At 50.2% G+C, this 19,540-nt stretch overlaps 1 protein-coding gene across 1 annotated transcript; it reads left to right on the top strand.

The window, feature by feature from the left end:
• Nucleotides 1-387: 387 nt before the first annotated feature.
• ACER1 (alkaline ceramidase 1) lies at nucleotides 388-18,076 on the top strand. The gene is made up of 6 exons (XM_044254434.1): nucleotides 388-599; nucleotides 12,448-12,562; nucleotides 12,657-12,798; nucleotides 13,610-13,747; nucleotides 16,356-16,493; nucleotides 16,771-18,076. Exons 1-6 carry the CDS (start codon nucleotides 507-509, stop codon nucleotides 16,934-16,936), a joined length of 792 nt encoding a protein of 263 aa, XP_044110369.1. The 5' UTR covers nucleotides 388-506; the 3' UTR covers nucleotides 16,937-18,076.
• The last annotated feature ends 1,464 nt before the right edge of the window (nucleotides 18,077-19,540 follow it).

Below are 19,540 nucleotides of genomic sequence, written 5' to 3' on the forward strand. Positions count from 1 at the left end.
AGGTGGTTGGACCTACTGGTTGAGAGCCCCGAGCCTGGACTCCGCTGCCCGTTTTCACACCGTGGCTTTACTGTCGCCGTGGACGCCCTCAGCAAGTGATCTGGTTCTTTCTTTCTCAGTGTGCTCTTCTGTGAAGTGGGGAGAGCCAGGCTACTCCTCCCAACGGGCTCGCTATTAGTTTAAATTACTGTTCTAACGCCAGCCCCCCTAACCCCCGCTCCTAGTGGGTAGGGATGGGAGGCGCACGCCTTGCCCACACCTCCTCCCCCCTCCGCCCTCCCTGGAGGGTGCCAGCCCCTCCACTTGTGCCCAGGGCGGCCGCCACCGCACAGCGAGGCTACCCTGGTGTGGCGGGGGAGCGGTTGGGCAGGTTTTTCCTCTCAGTCTGCCTGCCTGCCGTGGGGCAACCAGCCGTCCTCTGCCTGGCTCACCTGGGCTGGGCTGTTCTAGGCTCTCATGCTCCTCTCTGCCAGACCGAGCCAGTGGGCAGCGGGCGCTGCGTCAGGATGCCCAGCATCTTCGCCTACCAGAGCTCCGAGGTGGACTGGTGTGAGAGTAACTTTCAGCACTCGGAGCTGGTGGCCGAGTTCTACAACACGGTGAGGTCCGGGTGGGAGGGCAGGGGGCCAGGGGGTGACAGTCGTGACAGACCGGGGCTCCGACCCGGCACCTCCGCATCGCCGCTGGGGAATCCTGCTGGAGGACTCACCCCTCTGCGCCTGGGCACATCGGCTAGGCCAGGGGGGCTGGCTTTCATTCATTCGTCTGCGTTTGGCATCAGGCTCTGTGAAAGGTTTCGGAAAGGCAACCGTGACCAGGAAAACAGCCAGTCTCCCCCCCCTCCCTGCCCCCCCCACCACTGGAGCAGAGGACACAGATGTGACTCCAGACGTTCACAACCCAGGAGGATGGTGCTGTAATGGGAGTTGCACAGGCAGCCTTGGGGAGCGGGGAGGGTAGAGGTGTGATGTGAGAGCCCACTGGGGGGGGTGGATCATGAAGGGCTTCCAGGAGGAGGTGACTGTGTTGAGTTTGTTTTCAGCTGGACTCCCAGCCTAGGTTGACCAACTCCTTCCAGTTTGCTGGGCACTGTCCTGGTTTTAGAGTTGAAAGTCCCGTGTCCTGGGGACCCCTCAGTTCTGGGCATACCGGCACCGTGGGTCATCGTTCCCCCAGCCCTTGCCATGAGGCCTTGTTGGAAGGACTCAAAATGCCTAAATGGCAGAGGCATTTCAGCAAAGCTTAGAAGACGCAAAGCAGCCAAAGCTGCATGTGGGCTGTGTTACTACCCCCGTGTGTGGTGCTGGGGAGATTGCCATGGGTAAGGCGGGTTGCCCACCTTCCTGGAGCCACTGGCATGGGGGGTGATGCGGGCTGTGGGCTTTGCTCCGTACCTTGCACATAGTGAGGGTGCTTAGTCCATGGTGAGTGAGGCCAGCACACCTCTACTGAGTGCTTCTGCGTGGCAGGTGTTGTATTAACTATTTCAGAGGAAAAATCACAGTTTAATCTTCACAGTGACTTTGGGAATTAGGCACAGTGTATATTACATAAAGTTAGTCCCATTGTCTGGGTGAGGAAATGGTCTTCAGGGAGGCTGAAAGATTTATACCAAGGGTCATGCTGGCACTCAGAGCTAGGATTTGAACCTGGTGGTTCCAGGAGATTCTTTTTGGGGGAATGGGAGATTGAGATTAGTCCTGGGATGTCCTGGTTGCTTTTGCCTTGTTTGGCCCCACTAATTTCCAGAGCTAGGAGGTGGGAGTTTAAGATTCAGGGGTTCCCCGCCGTTTCCCGAATCTTGTTTCTCCTGGGCAGAAATACTGCCTCTGGTCCTTTGTACCCTCACCCATGGGAGGGGGGGCTGAAGGTGCTGAACTCCCAGGAGGAGAAGAGGTTGGAGATTCTAGGAGTCTTCTTTCTGGATCCCCTGGCAGCCCACCCCGAGGCAGGAGTCCCCACAAAAGGCACCGAGAGAGGGCTGACCTGGGGCTGGGCTGAGCCTCGAGTCTCGCTATGCTTGACAATGCAAAGCGCTCCTCTGTTCAGTCTTCCTTTAGCCTGTCTCCAAATGCAGCAAATGGAGGGACTGGCAGACTAGCAGACACCCTCTGAGGCTACAGGAGACATGGTCATGACACATGCAAGGCTTCAACCCCATCATCTTCCTGTACCTGCATTTCCAGATACTTATCAAAGAGAAACAGAAGTTTCGCAAAATAGTAGTTATCCTTCCCTGGTGTGAACACACTTGGACATTTCCTCTCCTATTGAAAAGGCTCTTGCAAAACAGACCAGGGCACAAGGAATTGGATCCGAGGTATGTTATAAAGGGTGTCCCCAAGATTTTCTCTTCCCAAACACTTCTGAGTATCCCAAACCCATCATCAGAGCTAATAAATAGCGTTGAGGAGTTGGCAAACGTTTGCTGCAAAGGCCAGATATTAACGATTTTTGGCTTTTTGGGCTGTACAGTCTGTATGGAAATGACTCTGCTCTACCCTTATACCTGGAAAGCAGCCACAGATAGTATGTAATAAGCAAATGAGGGTGGCCATGTGCCAATAAAACTTTATTTATGGACACGGAAGCCCGCATTTTGTGTAACTTTCACGTGTCACAAGATAACATTTTTCTTTTAAATTTTCAACCATTCAAAATGGTAAATGTCGCTCTTGGCTCATAAGCCATACAGAGCAGGACAGTGGGCGGATCTGGCACAGGGACCAGAGTTTGCAAGCTTCTGATATTGTATTTATAATAATCAGCCCCACAGAAAACAATGAGATCTTTCCCTTTTGGCCTCCTCAAATCAGTAATTAAAAATGGATTCATTTTGTAGTGAAATAGTGGAATACATAAAAAGGAAGCCATAACATTTCCACCAGCCTGTGTAGGGCTGAACACATTCTGGGTAAATACTGTGCAGCTTTTTTAAAGGCACCTTTTGGATCCAGGTATGTAAATGAAGACAAAATACGTCGCAAGAATTTTCTTAAAAAAATCGGTTCATGTTGATCTCCTCATGACCCACCTAGGAGTCCGCTCACTCTGCAGAAACTTTCACTTTCACAATGCCCTGCTTGCAAGATTCACCTTCTGGGGTGCGGGGAGGCAGAGCCCAGCACCACCCGATCAGGGTTTAGAAGAAGGCAGCCCTCGAGGACTCCACCCAGGTGTTGACCAATTTCATCGAGGAGGGCAACGAGGAGTTGGGTTTTGAAAGATGAACAGGAGTTTGCCTAGTAGGATAAGAGTCGAGGAAAAGGGATAAGAGAGAAAAAGGATGTAATGAATCTTGGAAGTAAAAGAGCCTGCACAGTTTGGGAAAGGGAAGCGTGTTCCTGTGGCTAGAGTTATGAGGAGAGACAAAGCTGAACGAGTTTTGAGTGCTGAGTGGGAGTGTTCCAAATATATCCTGTATTTCCTGATGGACTCACAGGGCTCATTCATTCATTCAACCTCACTGTTATGAACCAACCTGAGCTGATTGATCCTGGGGTCCTGGAGAGGCTCAGTGCTCCCCAGATAAGGAAGGGTTCAGAAAGAGATCTGACCAGGCCCATGGTTAGCTTGTGGCAGAGGGAGGGCAAAGGGACCAGAATGGGCAGTGGGGAGCCACGGGGATGACCTGGGGAGCCTCTGCTCGCTGAACGGGGAGGAAAACTCAATGCTTAAAGCATGAGTAAATGTTCTCTCGGGTATATGGAGCAAACGGACCAGCGTAAGCCCAGATCTTGGGGTGAAAGAGAACGGCAGACCAAGGAACAGTTGGTGGCTTGAAGCCAGAGCCCCGGTTGCCCATGAAGGAGGAAATGAGGGCAGAGAGACAGGCGGAGGAGGTTTCCAGGGGCCACGTGGAGAATGCCTGGCAGAGGAACGTGAGATCCGTGGTGAGGGCACTGGGGAGCCATGGGTGACTTTTGAACAGCAAAGAGTCAATAACGTGGGCTGCAGCCGAGGCTCCTGGTTGCTTTCATAGAGGGCCCTGGAGAGCCAGGAGGGCATATCCAACAGGAACAGAGGTCAAGGACGAGGGAGGGCCTGGGTCAGGCGGGCTGGAGGAGAAGTCAAGGTGTGGGCTGCTCCAGTTTTTGCTTCTGCTGGCATTGGCCTGCTGGCCTCCGGGTGTGGCCTCCTTCTGGGCTGCTGACAACTCAGGAGGGTTTCCAGCAGTGGAAGAAGTAGTGTCAAGGCCCCCTGCTTCTGAGAGAGAGAGACAGCTGAGCTGTGCTGCTGAATTTCTTTCCTGGGGTCTTGTCAAAACTTCAGAAGTTCTGGGTCTCATCCTCTCCAGAAAGCTCCCTCTTGGATGCTTGGATACAGAACAAAGGGGTGGCGTGTCGGGAGTGGGAAATGGCATGGGCAAAGGTGCAGCGGTGGGCGTAGTCTGCAGAAGGGGTACAATAGAAGGGACAGAGAGGTCAGAGTGGGAGGTCATGCAAGGGGGTGTAGTTTGTAACGCCCGTACTCCCCACAGCCTCCCCACGTCCTTCCGCCACTGAGCATTCCTCTTGCTGGCCTCGGCGGTGTGGGGGTTTCTGTCCCTCTCTCCCTTGACTGCTGTGTGATGCAGGGGGAGAACCTCCCCTCTCTCAGCCCCTGGCTGTGAGTAGCAGGTCCCATGAGTTCTAAAACCATACCTCTCTCTCTTCTGCCTTCCTTCTCATCAAATTCACGGCAAAAGCAATTGTTCCGGCCCTCCAGCCCCTGAAAATGAGGAGGGAAGACCCTATTCATTGAATAATTTCACACCCCAGAGACCGTGCCTATGACACTTCCTGGACCAGACCCCATAGGTCCCTCTGGACCTCTTTCCTCCTTCAGAAAAAGCCTGCTGGGGATGACAGAGGGGTCCAATTTGGAGAGCTAAGGACCCCTTCATTTTGTTCATGACTCAACAAGAATTGACTGAATCAGGGACCGTCTCGGGCTTTGGGGACACAGAGGTGACCCAAGCAAACGAAAACCTCTGCCCTCACGGGGCCGGTGTCCTGGGCGTTGGAGGAGACAGACAAAAAACAGAAGTCAGAAGTACAGCATGCTGGTGGGACAGGGAAGAAAGACTCATTCGTTCTTACGTCCATTCATTTATTCACTCGTATTTACTCAGCAAATACTTACTGAGTACTCACTCCGAAAGGGAACAGCTGTGAGGTGCTAATAGGACCCACCCACAGACCGTAGGGACGATGAAACCGCTCCTGGGCATCCCAAACGTCCATCCCGGAGGAATGGGTAGGCACGCTGTCCCTCCTCCACACAGCGGACTACTACTCAGCCGTCAACAGGAGCCGAGCGCTACCCGCTCATCCTACACGAACCTTGGCAACACGGGGCCAGCCACAGACCGCCACACGCTGTGTGATTCCATCCATAAGAAACGCCCAGAAGAGTCAAATCTGTAGAGATAAGAAGCAGATGCGCGGTTGCCCGGAGCTGAGGGCCGTGGGGGTGGGGAGTGAGTGCTTATGGGGACAGGGTTTCATTTTGGGGGTGCTGAGAATGTTCTGGAATTAAATAGCGGTGATGGTTGCACAATGGCATGAGGAGTCGATTGAAACCCATTCACTTGCACACTTTGAAAGAGTGAATTTGACTGTATGTGATTTATTTATCAATTTAAAAAACAAATTTAAAAAAAAGCACCTTAATGTTCTTGACGCATCCCAAGCACAAAATAAACAAAACTACTGCTATTGGAAGCAAATGCAGCACAGAGATGCGGAAGTGTTTATGTATAAATTTTTTTTTTAAACAAATAGCGCTTCTTGTAACCCTCCTAGCAATTTTAGGAAGTAGGCGCTCTTATTCTTCCCATTTTTACAAATGGGGAATAAAGGCTCAGAGAGTGTGTGTTTCCTCCCCCGGGTTGCACAGCATGTAGGTCACAAGTGCACAGAGGCTGTGCGTGACGGAAGTGCCGGAGTTAAAGCCCGGGCCCCCTGGTCCCAGAGCCTCTCACTTAATTAACCCCAGCATTGTGAGGCCACTCAGTTACTGGGTGATTAACAATTAATTATGTGTGTTTTAATTCATGCAAGTAAGTCCTGTTCGGGGAGGGTCTTCGGCTGGTGCTCCAGCCCCGCGCCCCCGGCCCTGCACCAGCGTTCTTGTGCACGTGTCGGGGGGTGTGTGTGAGGGGGTCCTCGACAGGTGACACAGCTGGGTGTGTGTGGTGGCAGTTCGAGCTTCGGCGGTGGGGAGAAAGCACTCGGGGGCGTTTGGTGATGTTCGCTGATTTGACGGACTTGACAGATTTTTCTTGAGCGCCCAATGCATGCCCAGCGAGGTGGGTGCTGGGGACACAGCCAGGGACAAAATAGGTGTGTATCGTCCTCACGGAGGTCACCGCCCAGTGAGGAGGACAGGGACAACAAAGGAGTCAAGAATGAACCCATGGAATGCACAAGCGAAGGAGTGGGTGGGAGACAAGTGTCTGGGCATGGGGGCAGCTCCAGGCCAGGGAAAATGCGAAAGCGGCTCCCGCTCTGCCTTTTCCCAAAGCTGAAATGGGCAGTCAGTTCAGTCAGTCTGCCTCCCTCCTTTCTCTTCTCTGTTCCTTCCTCCCTCCCTTGCCGCCTAGCCTTCTCTCTCTCTCTCTCTCTCTCTCTCCTTTTCTTCTTCCAGACCTCAGGTACCCAGCCACCCAGCCACATCCATTTGCCAGACACGCTGCTGGGTACTGGTGATCCAAAAAGCAAATTATTCCAGAACAACAGCAACCCTGGTTTTCACAGTCGGTAGAGCAGCTGCGGCAGACACACACGGGTGCATTGCGAACATGTATTCTCCGCGTGCCTTGTTCCCTACCAAAATTCACTGAGCACCTACTGTGTGCCAGATTTGGCTCTAGACTCTGGAGTTTCACAGCAGTGAGCAAAACTCTCCGACCCCGTAGCACTTGGTTCTCTCATCCTTATGGTGATGCTTGGCATTAGAGGAGGAAAATGTGGCACAGAATGCTCCCCAAACCCTGACTGCTTAGACCTGGGAAGGCAGACTTTGTTGTGGGGTGCTGCTAGGTCCTTGAGCAGCATGGTAGATACTGAAGGAGTAGTTAGTAAGCAAATGGATGGACGGACAGACGGATGGAGGTGAAGGCACCTGCTGGGTTGGGACCTAGAGAGTCCGGCTCATGATCCTGGGCCAGCACCTCTCTGTCCTGGAAGAGTCTAGGTGGAGCCACTGGTTGGGAAAGGTGGGGACCCAGCCCCAGAGGCAGGGAGGGAGGCCCCGGTAGGGGGCGGTGTCTGATGCTATCTCTGGAGCCAGCTGGAGCTCATTAGTCAGAGGCTCTGGCCTCATTCTGCACACTCAGGGGCGTTAGCAAAAACTTCTGTCTTCTTTCTGCTGGCCCCTGAGCTGGGAGCAACTAAACCAAGGATAAGCCCGTGACCCTTATCTCCCACACCACCACCACGGGCAGTAACCCTTGCTATTTGTTGAACTGTAACCACATCCCTGGCAAGGGAGGCTTTCGATGCCTGGCCTCGTGCATGGCCCTCAACAGCCTCTACGCTACCCATCATTGTACTCTGCCATTTTGCTGGTGCAGGAAATGGAGACCCAGAGACACCAGGCCACATGGCCAGGGAGCAGGAAAGCCTTCTTGTAACCACTGCTGCCGCCTGTCTACTCCTCTCTGTCTTTTAAGGCAGAGGGTAAAAGCAAACTTTGGAGTTCCCCAGGGCTGTGCAACCTCAGAGAAGTCACTCTGCCTCTCTGAGATCCGTTGTCAAATAAGAACTAGAAAGTTAGACCTCGTGGGGGGAGATGTGCACGAGGATTGAAAGCGATGTCTAGGGGCGCCTGGGTGGCTCAGTGGGTTAAGCCGCTGCCTTGGGCTCAGGTCATGATCTCAGGGTCCTGGGATCGAGTCCTGCATCGGGCTCTTTGCTCAGCAGGGAGCCTGCTTCCCTCTCTCTCTCTGCCTGCCTCTCCGTTTACTTGTGATTTCTCTCTGTCAAATAAATAAATAAAATCTTTTTAAAAAAAAAGAAGAAAAAAAAAAGAAGAAAGCGATGTCTATAAAATCATGCGGTCCAAAGATAAGGAAGTGACAGTTGTAACACCTCCCATCCAGAGCTTTCCAGGTACAACCCCTTCTGCCAAGTGTTTTCATGTGAGTGGCTGGTGAACCACAGAAACCTGCTTCGAGGTCCAGTCAGCAGGAAACATTTATTGAGCACCTACTATACCCAGTTCCTGAGATTACAGTGGAGAACAGGGAAGACACAGTGCCTGTTCCCAAAGCCGGCTTTGGGAGCTCTCGCCTCAGGAGAGTGAGGCAATTTCAGAACAGCTGGAGAGGTGTTAGGATAGAGGGATAGGGCCCAAAAGATCACCCAACCCTGCCTTGTGGGATTGGGAAGGCTTTACCAAAAGGTGATGCCCAGGGGAAAGACCGAGTAGTAGTTGGCCTGGCAAAGAGGGTTAAGTGGGGACAAAATGTGGCACTGTTCCAGGCAGTGGGAACAGCCTCTGCCAACTTCTGGAGGTTAAGGGGTGACAGCAAGTATGGCTCATTTGGGGGAACTGAGTTTTCCCTTCCGCCTGGATGATAAAGTTGAAGGTGGAGAGAGGTGAGTTATGGAGGGAGTTCACAAGCCAGGTTTAAGAGTTTGCATTTTATTTATGGGAGTCACAGACGTGTTTTAAATGGAGGGTTTAGAGTTTGGGGAACTGGTTGGCTCAGTATCTTCTGCCATACTTGATACGCCCAAGGACTGACGTTTGTTTGAAGGCAGAGGGAACATCTGATTTGGGATTTTGCCCATTTGGTATCCATGGCACCGTCTTCCCTATGAAAACCAAATGCCCCTTTCCTTCTGGTTATTTTCTCAGTAGGATGGTCAATCAAGGTGCCCACCCCAACCTCTGGCCAAGGGTGGGCTGTGGCCCAGGCAGCATATCCTCCATTTGAGATGTATCCTGGGCCTGGATATAACAACTGAACATAATTTCCCCCCCCATTCATGCCCAAAGTTGCTCCCTGAAGAGATTGTCCACTCGAGGCTCAGAGCTGTTCTGGTTTCTGGCTTTCCTTGTTTTCTGCAATTCTTTGGATTAATGAGCTCCCCACAATAAATGACTGAATTGACAAACAAGTTAAATAAGTAATTATGCACACATTTTTATATTTATGGTATAAGTTTGTTTTCTGTTGCCTGCTACCCAAGAACCCTAACTCATACACCAATGGTGATGATTTTGCTGGATTCAAGCATTAGAAAGCTAGCTTAAGCAAAAACAAAACAAGACAAAAACAAACAAACAAAAAAACCCCAAACCAAACAGGAAGAATGCATTAGATAGGTACTGGGGTATCTTAGAAAATGGAGAGATGGGTTGCTTGGGAGGGCTGGGGTCCACGGCAGGTCTGGAGGATTTAGCACAAGACAGATACAACCCTTGAGTATCTGCTTGTATTCTCAGCCTTGTCTGTTTGTGGTGACAAAATGGTTGCCATGTCTTAAACATCAGGACAATATCTTAAGACCTTAGAGAGTTGACAATGGTGCAACTCAATCTGGTGACTCCCAGGCTCTGTATCTGTTCCAGGTTTCAAATTCCCAGGAAAATCTGATTGGCACAGTTTGGGACAGGTGTCTGCTCCAGTGGGGTTGGGTGTTAGGATGCAGACACAGTGTGCATGTTCTCAGGTAGCCATTGGGAACAGGTAGATGTGTTTGACATCGCCCATTGGTGGGCATCAGACACCTTGGTGTGGAAAGCAAGGACATCGGTGGGATCGTGGGCTGCAAAACCAGCTTGCCAAGGGTCCTCAAATTGTGGGACCAGCCCTTGAGCTGGTTCACCATCACCCAAGGAAAGCCATGGGCTTCCCTAGAATCAGAAGGGCTCCTGCCTTGGGACCTTGTCTTGATGCCCAAGACCTAGGGTCCTAGATGGTGACCTTGTATCAGGTAAATGGTTTCCCCACACTCGCCTCTGTGCTCTGTGTTCTCCTTTTTTACTGAAGTGTAGTTGACATGGAATATTACACTAGTTTCGGGGTGCGCCATGGTGATTTGACAATCACATACATTACACAGCGCTCACCACGGTAAGTGTAGTTACCACCTGTCACAATGAAATGTTATAATGTTATTGACTACACTCCCTATGTTGTGCTTTTCATCCCCATGACATCGATTTCATAACCGGAAGTTACACCTCTTCACCCATTTTGCCCATCCCCCACACCTTCCCCTCTGACAACCGCCAGTTTGTTCTCTGTATTTATGAGTCTGTTCTGGTTTTGTTTGCTTGTTCGCTGGTTTTGTTTTTTAGATTCCACGTATAAGTGAAATCATATGGTATTTGTCTCTCTCTGACCTACTTCAGTTGGCGTAATACCTCTAGGTCCCTTCATATTGTCACAAATGGCAAGATTTCCTGCCTTTTGTGACTGAGTACTATCCCACAATACACCACGTCTTCTTCTTCTTCTTCTTCCTCTTCTTCCTCCTCTTCTTCTTCTTCTTCAAAAAGATTTTATTGATTTATTTGACAGAGAGAGACACAGCGAGAGAGGGAACACAAGCAGGGGGAGTGGGAGAGGGAAAAGCGGGCCTCCCACACACAGGGAGCCCGATGCAGGGCTCGATCCCACAACCCTGGGACCATGACCTGAGCCAAAGGCAGATGCTTAAGGGCTGAGCCACCCAGGTGCCCCTACACCATGTCTTCTTTAGCCATTCACGTATCGGGGACCCCCGGTTGCTTCCATATCTTGGCTAGTATATATAAAGCTGCAATAGGGGTGCGTATATCCTTACAGATTAGTGTTTTTGGTTTTTTGGGGGGGGGCAGGGAGTCAGTGCCCAGCAGCAGAATCACTGGATCCTATGGCATTTCTATTTTTAATCTTTTGAGAAACCTCTACCATGGCTGCACCAACTTGCATTCCCACCGACAGTGCACGAGGGTTTCCCCTTCTCCTCAGTCTTACCCAATACTTGTTATTTTGTCGTCGTCTTCTTTTTTTTTCTTCAATAATAGCCATTCTGACAGGTGTGAGGTGATCGCTCCCTGTGGTTTTGACTTGCATTTCCTTGAGCTCTCTGTTTTTGAGTCGGCACCCCTTCAGACAAGGTTTTTGAGAATAACGGAGCACCCTGGTTAACAGGGTACTACTTCTTCACTTTCTAAGATAGGATGAAGGCGATGGAGGAGACATTTACAAGGGGAAGAGTTTATTGGGGGAAAGAAGGTTGTAATTGAGTGAGCAAGCAGCTGACCTCAAGCTGACTGGGAGAACGCTTGTTTCTGAGCTTTTGTGAGAGACTTACTATGGCCCGGACATCTCTGGGGGGGGGAGGTTTGAGGGGGCACTGAAGTCCTGTAGCAGCAGTCAGGGACTCTGAACCCTTGAAATTCTGGTGCACATGTTCTTGTCACCTTAATCATACTCATGGACTGCTGAGGTCTGGGGATCTTTGGGTCAAGAACATGAAGAGGCAAGTGGCATTACACATATGTCACAAATGCAGATATGGTAGGTTAGAGCATTGAATTAACTCATCACAGTCTGGGATGGGGGAGCATGGATCCAATCCCATGTCACTCGGATCCAGAAGTCCAGTAACTAGGATGCTTTGGTTTCAAATGAAACGGCCCACTAAAAACAGCTTAAAAAGACAAGATCATATCTTCTTATCTTTTGAAATGGAAGTCTAGAGGTAGGTGGTTCTGGAAAGTTAACTCAGCAGCTCAACATTACCACACTACAGCTCTGCAGGTCATGGAGCAGTGATTCTTGAAATACTGTCTGTGGATACCGTGGGCTCTTTGAGGCCTTTCAGAGGTTCCTTGAGGTGAAAATTATTTTCATAATAATACAAAGATTTTGTTTGCCTTTCTCGCTCTAATTGTCTCACTAGGGTACAATGGAATCTTCTAGTGGTTTTGTGATGAGTGATGACATCATCCCTCAGATGACCAAGGGAACATGTCCTTGTGCAGTCCTGGATTTCGAAAATTTCTCAGTAATACAGTCAATCTTGATAAATGTAGCTCACATTTTTAAAAAAAGTAATTATTCATTTGCATTTCTATCCCATTGCTCAGACCAGGTCACAAGGGCACAGTGAGTGGCAAGGAAGGCTGGGAAGTGTAGTCTTTAGTTGTGTAGCTGTGTCTAAAACTTGGGGGGATCCTATTTCTAAAAGGAAAAGGGGGTGGATGTGTGCAGAAGGTTAGTAGATAGTCTGCCACACTCACTGAATGAATGAATGAGTGAATGAATGAGTGAACTGATGGAATAGGAGATGGAGTAATTAATCTACTGATGACTGGTTGACAAGAGTGACAAATTCTGGGTTGATTAATTGCCTGAAAGGGTTTAGGTGACCAATGGGCCAACTTAGGGTTGGACATAGGGGCAGCCCTTCTCTGCCTGTGATTCTGATAACCCCCTCCCCATGTCCTCCTCTTTTCCAGTTCAGCAATGTCACCTTCCTCATCTTTGGGCCTCTCATGATGTTTCTGATGCACCCCTACGCCCAGAAACGCTCCCGCTATGTTTATATCACCTGTGTCCTCTTCATGGTCGTAGGTAGGTGGGGGGGTCTATGACCGTGGGGTGGTAGGGCTGGGGGACCAACCCCTTGACCACCTACCTTTGTCTCTTCCTTTGTCTCTTGCTCCAGGCCTGTTCTCCATGTACTTCCACATGACGCTTAGCTTCCTGGGCCAGCTGCTGGATGAGATCGCTATCCTGTGGCTGCTGGCCAGTGGCTACAGCATATGGATGCCCCGCTGCTACTTTCCCACTTTCCTAGGAGAGAACAGGTGGGGCGGTGGCTGGTCCTCTGTTGATCCCACCAGAGCCCATCTAGGCTCCTGGGTCCACTCCCTGAGCTCACCTGAGGTCCTTGGAATCCCTCCCCTGATCACCCCAGGACTTTCTCCTGACCCTACCTGACTTAACCGGCTTCCAGGGACTCCTCCTTTGAGAGTACTTGGGACCCCCCAGAAATCTTCTCCTGATCCTACCTGGATAGTCTGGTACCTTCTCCAGAACCTGTTCGAAGCCAAGACAGGGTCCCAGGAACCCATACTTAAGCTTACCTGGGACCGAGGGACCTCTCCCTGAGCCTATCCCTGGGATCCCTGGAACTCTCCTGGGTTCTTCCTGGGCCCCTCTCTTGACCTGAGACCCCTCCAAATCTCTGTCCTGACCCATATAACCTATCAGAGCTTTCTAGGACCCCTCTCTTGATAGGACCTCTATAATTCCTTCCTCCAACCTACCTGGCTCCTCTGAATCCCTTGACTGACCTCACCTGGACCCCGACACTCTCTGCTCACCTGACTAAGCCCCTTGGAGCCCCCCTGAGACCCTCTCATTATCCTACCCACCCCTACCCTTGGGGCCCCCTTGAGACCCTGCCTGAGCCCACCTGGGTTGTTTCATCAGACCCTTCTTGGGGCCCTTTGCTGAGCCCACCTGGAACCCTCAAGACTTTTCTCTAGTCCAGTTGGGCTCCCTGGAACCCCTTCCCTTTGCTCATCTACCTCTGCCACAAGATCTCCTGACCCTGCCTAAACCACCCAGGACACTCCCAGCTGCCATCTGACAGCTGCATCCTTCTTCCCTCAGGCCCCAGTTCATCTGCCTGGTCGTCATCACCACCGTGGTCAGCACCTTCCTGTCCTTCCTGAGGCCCGTGATCAACGCGTATGCCCTCAACAGCATTGCTGTGCATATCCTCTACATCGTGTTCCAGGAATACAAGAAGTGGGTGGTGGTTGCAGGTGCCTCCCCGGGGAGGTGGCTCCCATCCCCCTCCAAATGCTTCCCTCACCCCACATTCTCACCAAGTCCCAGGGATGGAGTTCTCATTGACTCCAGGCTCAAGGAAGAGATGTCCCTTCCCCAAGATCGTCTACTAACAAGGGACAGGTACCCTAAATGTACATACAAGCAGAGATTGTTGTACCATAAACCTCCGTGTACCCACTGCTGCTCCCAACACCCATCAGCATTTTGCCAACTTGCATTATATATTCTCCCTCAGATTCCGTATATGGCACCCATTAACTTTTCAGGACTTAACTCTCCCAATAAAGAATTATTATTATTTTTAACCCATACTAGGACTTGACAGGATAGAGAGAGGTCTCTGAAATGGGGTCATTTGAAGAGACCTGAATAAAAGGGTTATTTACAAAGGCGAGAGCAGGTGTAGGAAAATCACTAGGGATCATTTAGAACCATTGTGCTGATAAAAGTTGGATCCTATGATCATCAGGAGACCTGATGGAGGGAGCAATGGGAGGGAGTGAATACAAGAGTATGGAAGAAGAGAGCCCTGTGAAGAGGGTCTCCTTAACAAGAACTGTGACCTTCAGTTGCTGGTGGCAACTAGCTTGAGCCAACCCTACATGGAGGAGGCCAGGAGAATAAATATTCTAACCATACCCTCCTCATACCCTTTGGTTTCTTACTGGGGTGCTTCATTGGCCACCCATCTGGAAATCATTGGCCAACCCAATTGGAAGCCATTGGCTTAACCAACTGGAAACAATTGGCTAATCTAACTGGAAGCCCAAGAACAAAGGCGTCTCCGGCTTCAGTCCACACAGGTCAGCACCCTGCCTCCCCAGTGCACAGGGCAGAATGAAGAGAGGTAGAGAAGGATATAGAGGGACAGATGGAAGATAGGGAACACTCAGTGCTAATGAAGTAGACCATACCCAGATCACACCACTGTTGTCTCAGTTTCTCAAGATGTCGTCTTCCAACTAGTCTTGTTGAAATTGGGATGTGAATGTAGTCTCTTAGGTTTTCTTCATGTTATAGCAGTCTCTCCCTCCCTCCCCTATCTTCGTGCCTCTGATTTGAAAACAGAAACTCCATCGTTTGTCCTGTAGAACATTCTGGATTTGGCCATCTGCTTCCTGTGGTGCTTTCATTGTCTGCCTGCCTGCCTTCCCTTCTTTTTTGTATTTCTTGCAAAATAATAGTTAGATCTAGATTTAGGTTCATATATTTTGAGGCCAGAATATTTCATGTGTGGTGCTGGGTGTTTCTTGTTCCATGCCATTAGGACCCCATAATGAGTGGTTGTTCCATGTTTAGTGCTTTTAAGGATCAATGGATTCAGACGGTGTCATCTTCTCACTTTATTGTAAAGTTTTCCACTGACTTTCCACCCAAGGATTTTAGCAGCCATTCAGGCTCACATTTCCATCCATGGTTTCATTAGTGGTGGCAAGAGGGTGGTTTGCAGAACCTATTATTCCTTCTGCAATGATTATCCGGAGTTCTTCCATCAAGAAGGACTTCCACTCATCCACCTGGAAATACAGTTTGCACAGGAAGGACAGGATGGATAGTTGAATCTTTCCCTTAATTAACCTATTTCCAGAGTAATGAGTTGGGGCCTTAGCCATCTTTAATATAGACCAATGAAATTTAAAAAAAAAAAGTATCCTTATGAACTCATGGATGTTTATATCTCAGAAGTGTTTCAATTTATTGCAGTCACTGGGCTATATTTTTAAGTTTTTATTAAGTAGTTACAGACTCATGGCAAGTTGCCAAAATAGTGGAGAGTCTTGGGAATCCTTCATCCAGCTCCCCCCAGCCTCTCCCAAAGGAGCATCCTATGTAACCACAGTACCTCAAAAGGAGGACATTGACAGTGGAACAATGCTGTTCACCAGACCCCAGACTCTCAATTCAGATTTCATCTGTCCTTACCTATTATTCTTTTTTGATGTTCAGACATTTTAGAGTAGGAGCAGACCCTGTGCTTTTAAACATATGGGAGTTATTACCTCATTAATCCCTGATATGCTCTTTCCTAAAGGATGCTGGGTCAGCTCTGCTGTCGGGGAAACAGATTCCGATCTTGAGTTGTCCCAAGATGTGGCCTCCAGAGAATCTGCCCTCCCACACACGGACATGCCCGTAGCCACACAGACATGAATTCTCGGGCACTGACTCACAGGTGTTCGCACACTTGCAGTCCCAGACACAAACAGGGGAGGGCTTGTTGGTTAAGAAGTCTGCAGTCTGACAAACCTGGTTCAGACCCCAGCTCTGCCACTTACTAGCCATGGAACCTTGGCTGGGGTTGGAGCACACCTTAATCTCACATGCCTGCTTTCTCCTCTCCAAAATGAGAATAACAGCATTGTCGTGAGGGCTGAGTTTCTATTGGAAGAACTTGTGGAGCCCAGCAAATGTTAGCAATCATCACAAGTGAGGCCCCCTCCCTCTGGTATTCTTGGTCATTTCCTCCTCTCAGCATCATCTCCTTGGATGGAGAAATTTCCCATCAGCCCCTTCAGGCTCTGCGATCTGAGTCAGGCTCTAATCTCCCTCCTTTTCTCCCTAGAACCAGCAATAAGGAGCTTCGGCATATCATGGAGGTCTCCGTGGTTTTATGGGCTTTTGCACTGACCAGCTGGATCAGTGACCGCTTGCTTTGCAGCTTCTGGCAGCAGATCAATTTCTTTTACCTGCACAGCATCTGGTAAGCACCTGCCCTGGGGTATGGGGCACCAGAACCAGACAATCTCAGATGCCAGAGCTTGGAGCAGGAGCTTGGGGGCAGGAAGCAGAGGCACCGATACTGGGGAGGGGTGTGAGTGAGTGTAGGATCTGGATGCAATTGAGGTTCTGATCCAGAATGTCCCTTTGGATGGTCAGGATCCATGAGAAGTGAGGAGAGGACCTAGATGGGGACATCAAGCTAGCTCAGGGGCTGTCGGCATCTGGTGCCCTCACCGCCTTCTCCCTGCACCCCACAGGCATGTCCTCATCAGTATCACTTTTCCCTATGGCATGGTGACCATGGCCTTAGTGGACGCCAGGTATGAGATGCCAGGTCAAACCCTCAAAGTCCGCTACTGGCCTCGGGACACTTGGCCTGTGGGGCTCCCCTACGTGGAAGTCAGTGACGACAAGAGCTGCTGATGCTGGCCAGCTTCTCGACTACCCAAGCACCTGCCAACTCACCTGTGTCTGGAAGAGGGAGGCCTGGATCAGGAGTCCGAGAGATGCTCATGGTTCTTTCCTCTACCTCCCTTTCTCCGTCCTCCTTGTCCTGCATGGCCCCACCCCAAGACAGGGGATGGACTTCATGAGCCTTCTGCGCAACAGTCTGATGACCCTGGGGGAGTTTCCCTCCACGACCTGCCCTTATTCTCTTTTATTTCCTCCTCTGTGTTCACTTTGTGAGGCTGGCCCACCAGGGGCTGGGAGTACCTGGCAGCCACTGGGAATGACTTCAGGCTGTGGCTTGGTGCTTGGGCAACTTCATAAATTGTGACCATCACCCCCAGACCCGTTGGACCTGTCTTTGGCCATGTACTGTCCCTGGTACTTGGGGGTATCCCAGAGAACAGACATGATTTCCAGTCACTTCATTCTGCACTCACTCGTGAATGCAGAGACCTTGCAAACCCTCTCACACACATGCTCCTGCAGACCTCTGGGGCCATCTCACTGGTAGACAATGGAGCTACATGGAGGCCCAGAACGGGCCATCTGGCTGTTGTTGGGACATGGGTACCAGCAGAGGAACTGGGTGACCTGTATGGGCTTAAAATGAGGATGATTTTTGTGGTAGGTAAGAGTACAGGGCTTGGAGTCAGGCAGACCTATGCTTGAATCCTGCTCGACCATTTCCTAGTGGTATAATCTGGGGGAAGTGATTTTTCCTACCTTCGAAGCCTAAACACTTTGTCTGTAATATGACGATGTTTCTTCCTTCATGGGACTTCTGCATGGATAGAACAAGATCATGTATTAAAAGTGTTTAGCATGGAATCTGGAAAACATCCAACCATCCATCACCTCGTCCTTGAATCCCTCCCTCCTCCCATCTGTATTCGGCCATCCATTCATGTTCATTTATCCATCCAAATTATTTAATCATCCTTTCATTCGTCTGTGTTCCCACTCATTCGTTCATTCGTCTTTTCCACAAATATACATCAAGTTCCTGCTGAATGTCCGAGACCACCTGCTGGCAATACAAGGCAACAAAGACAGGCAATGTCCCTGCTCTAATGAGGAGACACGTGTTACACAAATAAAAAGACAAACAAGGCATTTCCAGACACTAATATGTGCTGTAAAAATGATAAAGCAGGTGACGCGTTAGAGAACCATGATGGGGGGAAGCAGCCCTTTCAAATGGTGCTCAGTGGGGAAGTGCAGTTTCCAGATGAACCCTCAATGACAAGAGGAGACCAGCCGTACTGAGAGCTGGCTGGGCAAGAGCATTCTGGGGAGAGGGAATGGCAGGTGTGAAACTCCCAGGGTGTGGATGAACTGATGAGACAGAAAGAACCCCCCCCCCCCCGCCCAATGTTCAGTTAGCCAACGTATGGTACATCACTAGTTTTCGATGTAGCGGTCAGTGATCAGAAGGAACGGGCTTGTTGGAGCTTAGTGAATGAGGGAGAGTGTAGAGTAAGAGATTTGTAATCTGGGGGCCTGGGATAGGTTTAGGTATCTATGGACCACTTGACATTCTTTGCAAAAGAGGGTTGTCTGGGCATGTCATTGAGATCCCTGGCGTGTGTCACTCCAAACAGAGTAGAGGCTAGCCTATCTGCCTGCTGGAGAGATGGGGAGATCGAAAGAGGAAAGGTCACTCGTATTTATTGAGACATGTGCTGTATGTCCATGACGCACATCATTGAACCTAATGCCCCTCCCACCACACTTCAGGTAGACATGAATATTCTCATTTCGTAGATGTGGCTCAGAGAGGGCAAGCAACTTATCCAGGACCACACAGCCTGGATTCGAACCGGGTCTGTCCTTCCCCTGAAGTTCCTTGCACCACAGTTAGTCAGCAGTAAGATTGAATCTGGACCACAGGTCCACTGTTTCCAATCCCTTTGAATTTCTTATTCTAGAAACTGGAGGTTCTTCACCTCTGGCTCCAAGACAGATCATGCTAGGAAGAGGGGGGCAGAGAGGGAGGGAGTTTCTGCAAACTTATACAATTGCCTGCAAAATGTTGTCTTGGTGTTTTTGGTGGGGGAGAGGATCTGTACTTCCAAGAGATTCTCTAAAGGGGCATTTGGCACCCTGGAAGTGAAGAACCTTCATTCAAAACCTTCTGATGGGGATAAGGGCAGATAGAGAAGCACCTGCCTCTTGTCCCCCACCCCCACCACACCCATACTTCTGTCCCTAAATACACAGCAATAATTTATCTCCTGTGCCTGTCTCCTGGCCCCTGCTGACCCAACCTCACAGCCTCCTCTTAGCCTCCTGACTATGGAGGCTACAGGTGGGTAGGAGGTCTGGAAATGTCTTGTCTAATTGGAACCAGTCATGTGATCTTGGAAAGTCCCAGTCTCTATCAGGGAGGACTCTTTGTGACAAAGAATAAAATGTTCAGCTCCAGCTGGCTGAAATGACAAATGCACCATCAGCAAGCATATATACTTTTGAAGTTAAGGATCCAGCTGTCCATATAGCTGGATCCAGGCTTCCAGTGATGTCACCAGGGGCAGTCTCCCTCTATTTCTGGTCTACCTCATGGGTGGGAGGCAGCTG

Source organism: Neovison vison, chromosome 6 (genome assembly GCF_020171115.1).
Source record: "Neovison vison isolate M4711 chromosome 6, ASM_NN_V1, whole genome shotgun sequence".
NCBI lineage: Eukaryota > Metazoa > Chordata > Mammalia > Carnivora > Mustelidae > Neogale > Neogale vison.

Coding starts and splice junctions, on each gene's coding strand:
- ACER1 (XM_044254434.1), top strand. CDS start 507: ATGCCCAGCATCTTCGCCTACCAGAGCTCCGAGGTGGACTGGTGTGAG. Junction 600..12,447: donor TGGCCGAGTTCTACAACACG/GTGAGGTCCGGG, acceptor CCTCTTTTCCAG/TTCAGCAATGTCACCTTCCT. Junction 16,494..16,770: donor TTTTACCTGCACAGCATCTG/GTAAGCACCTGC, acceptor TGCACCCCACAG/GCATGTCCTCATCAGTATCA.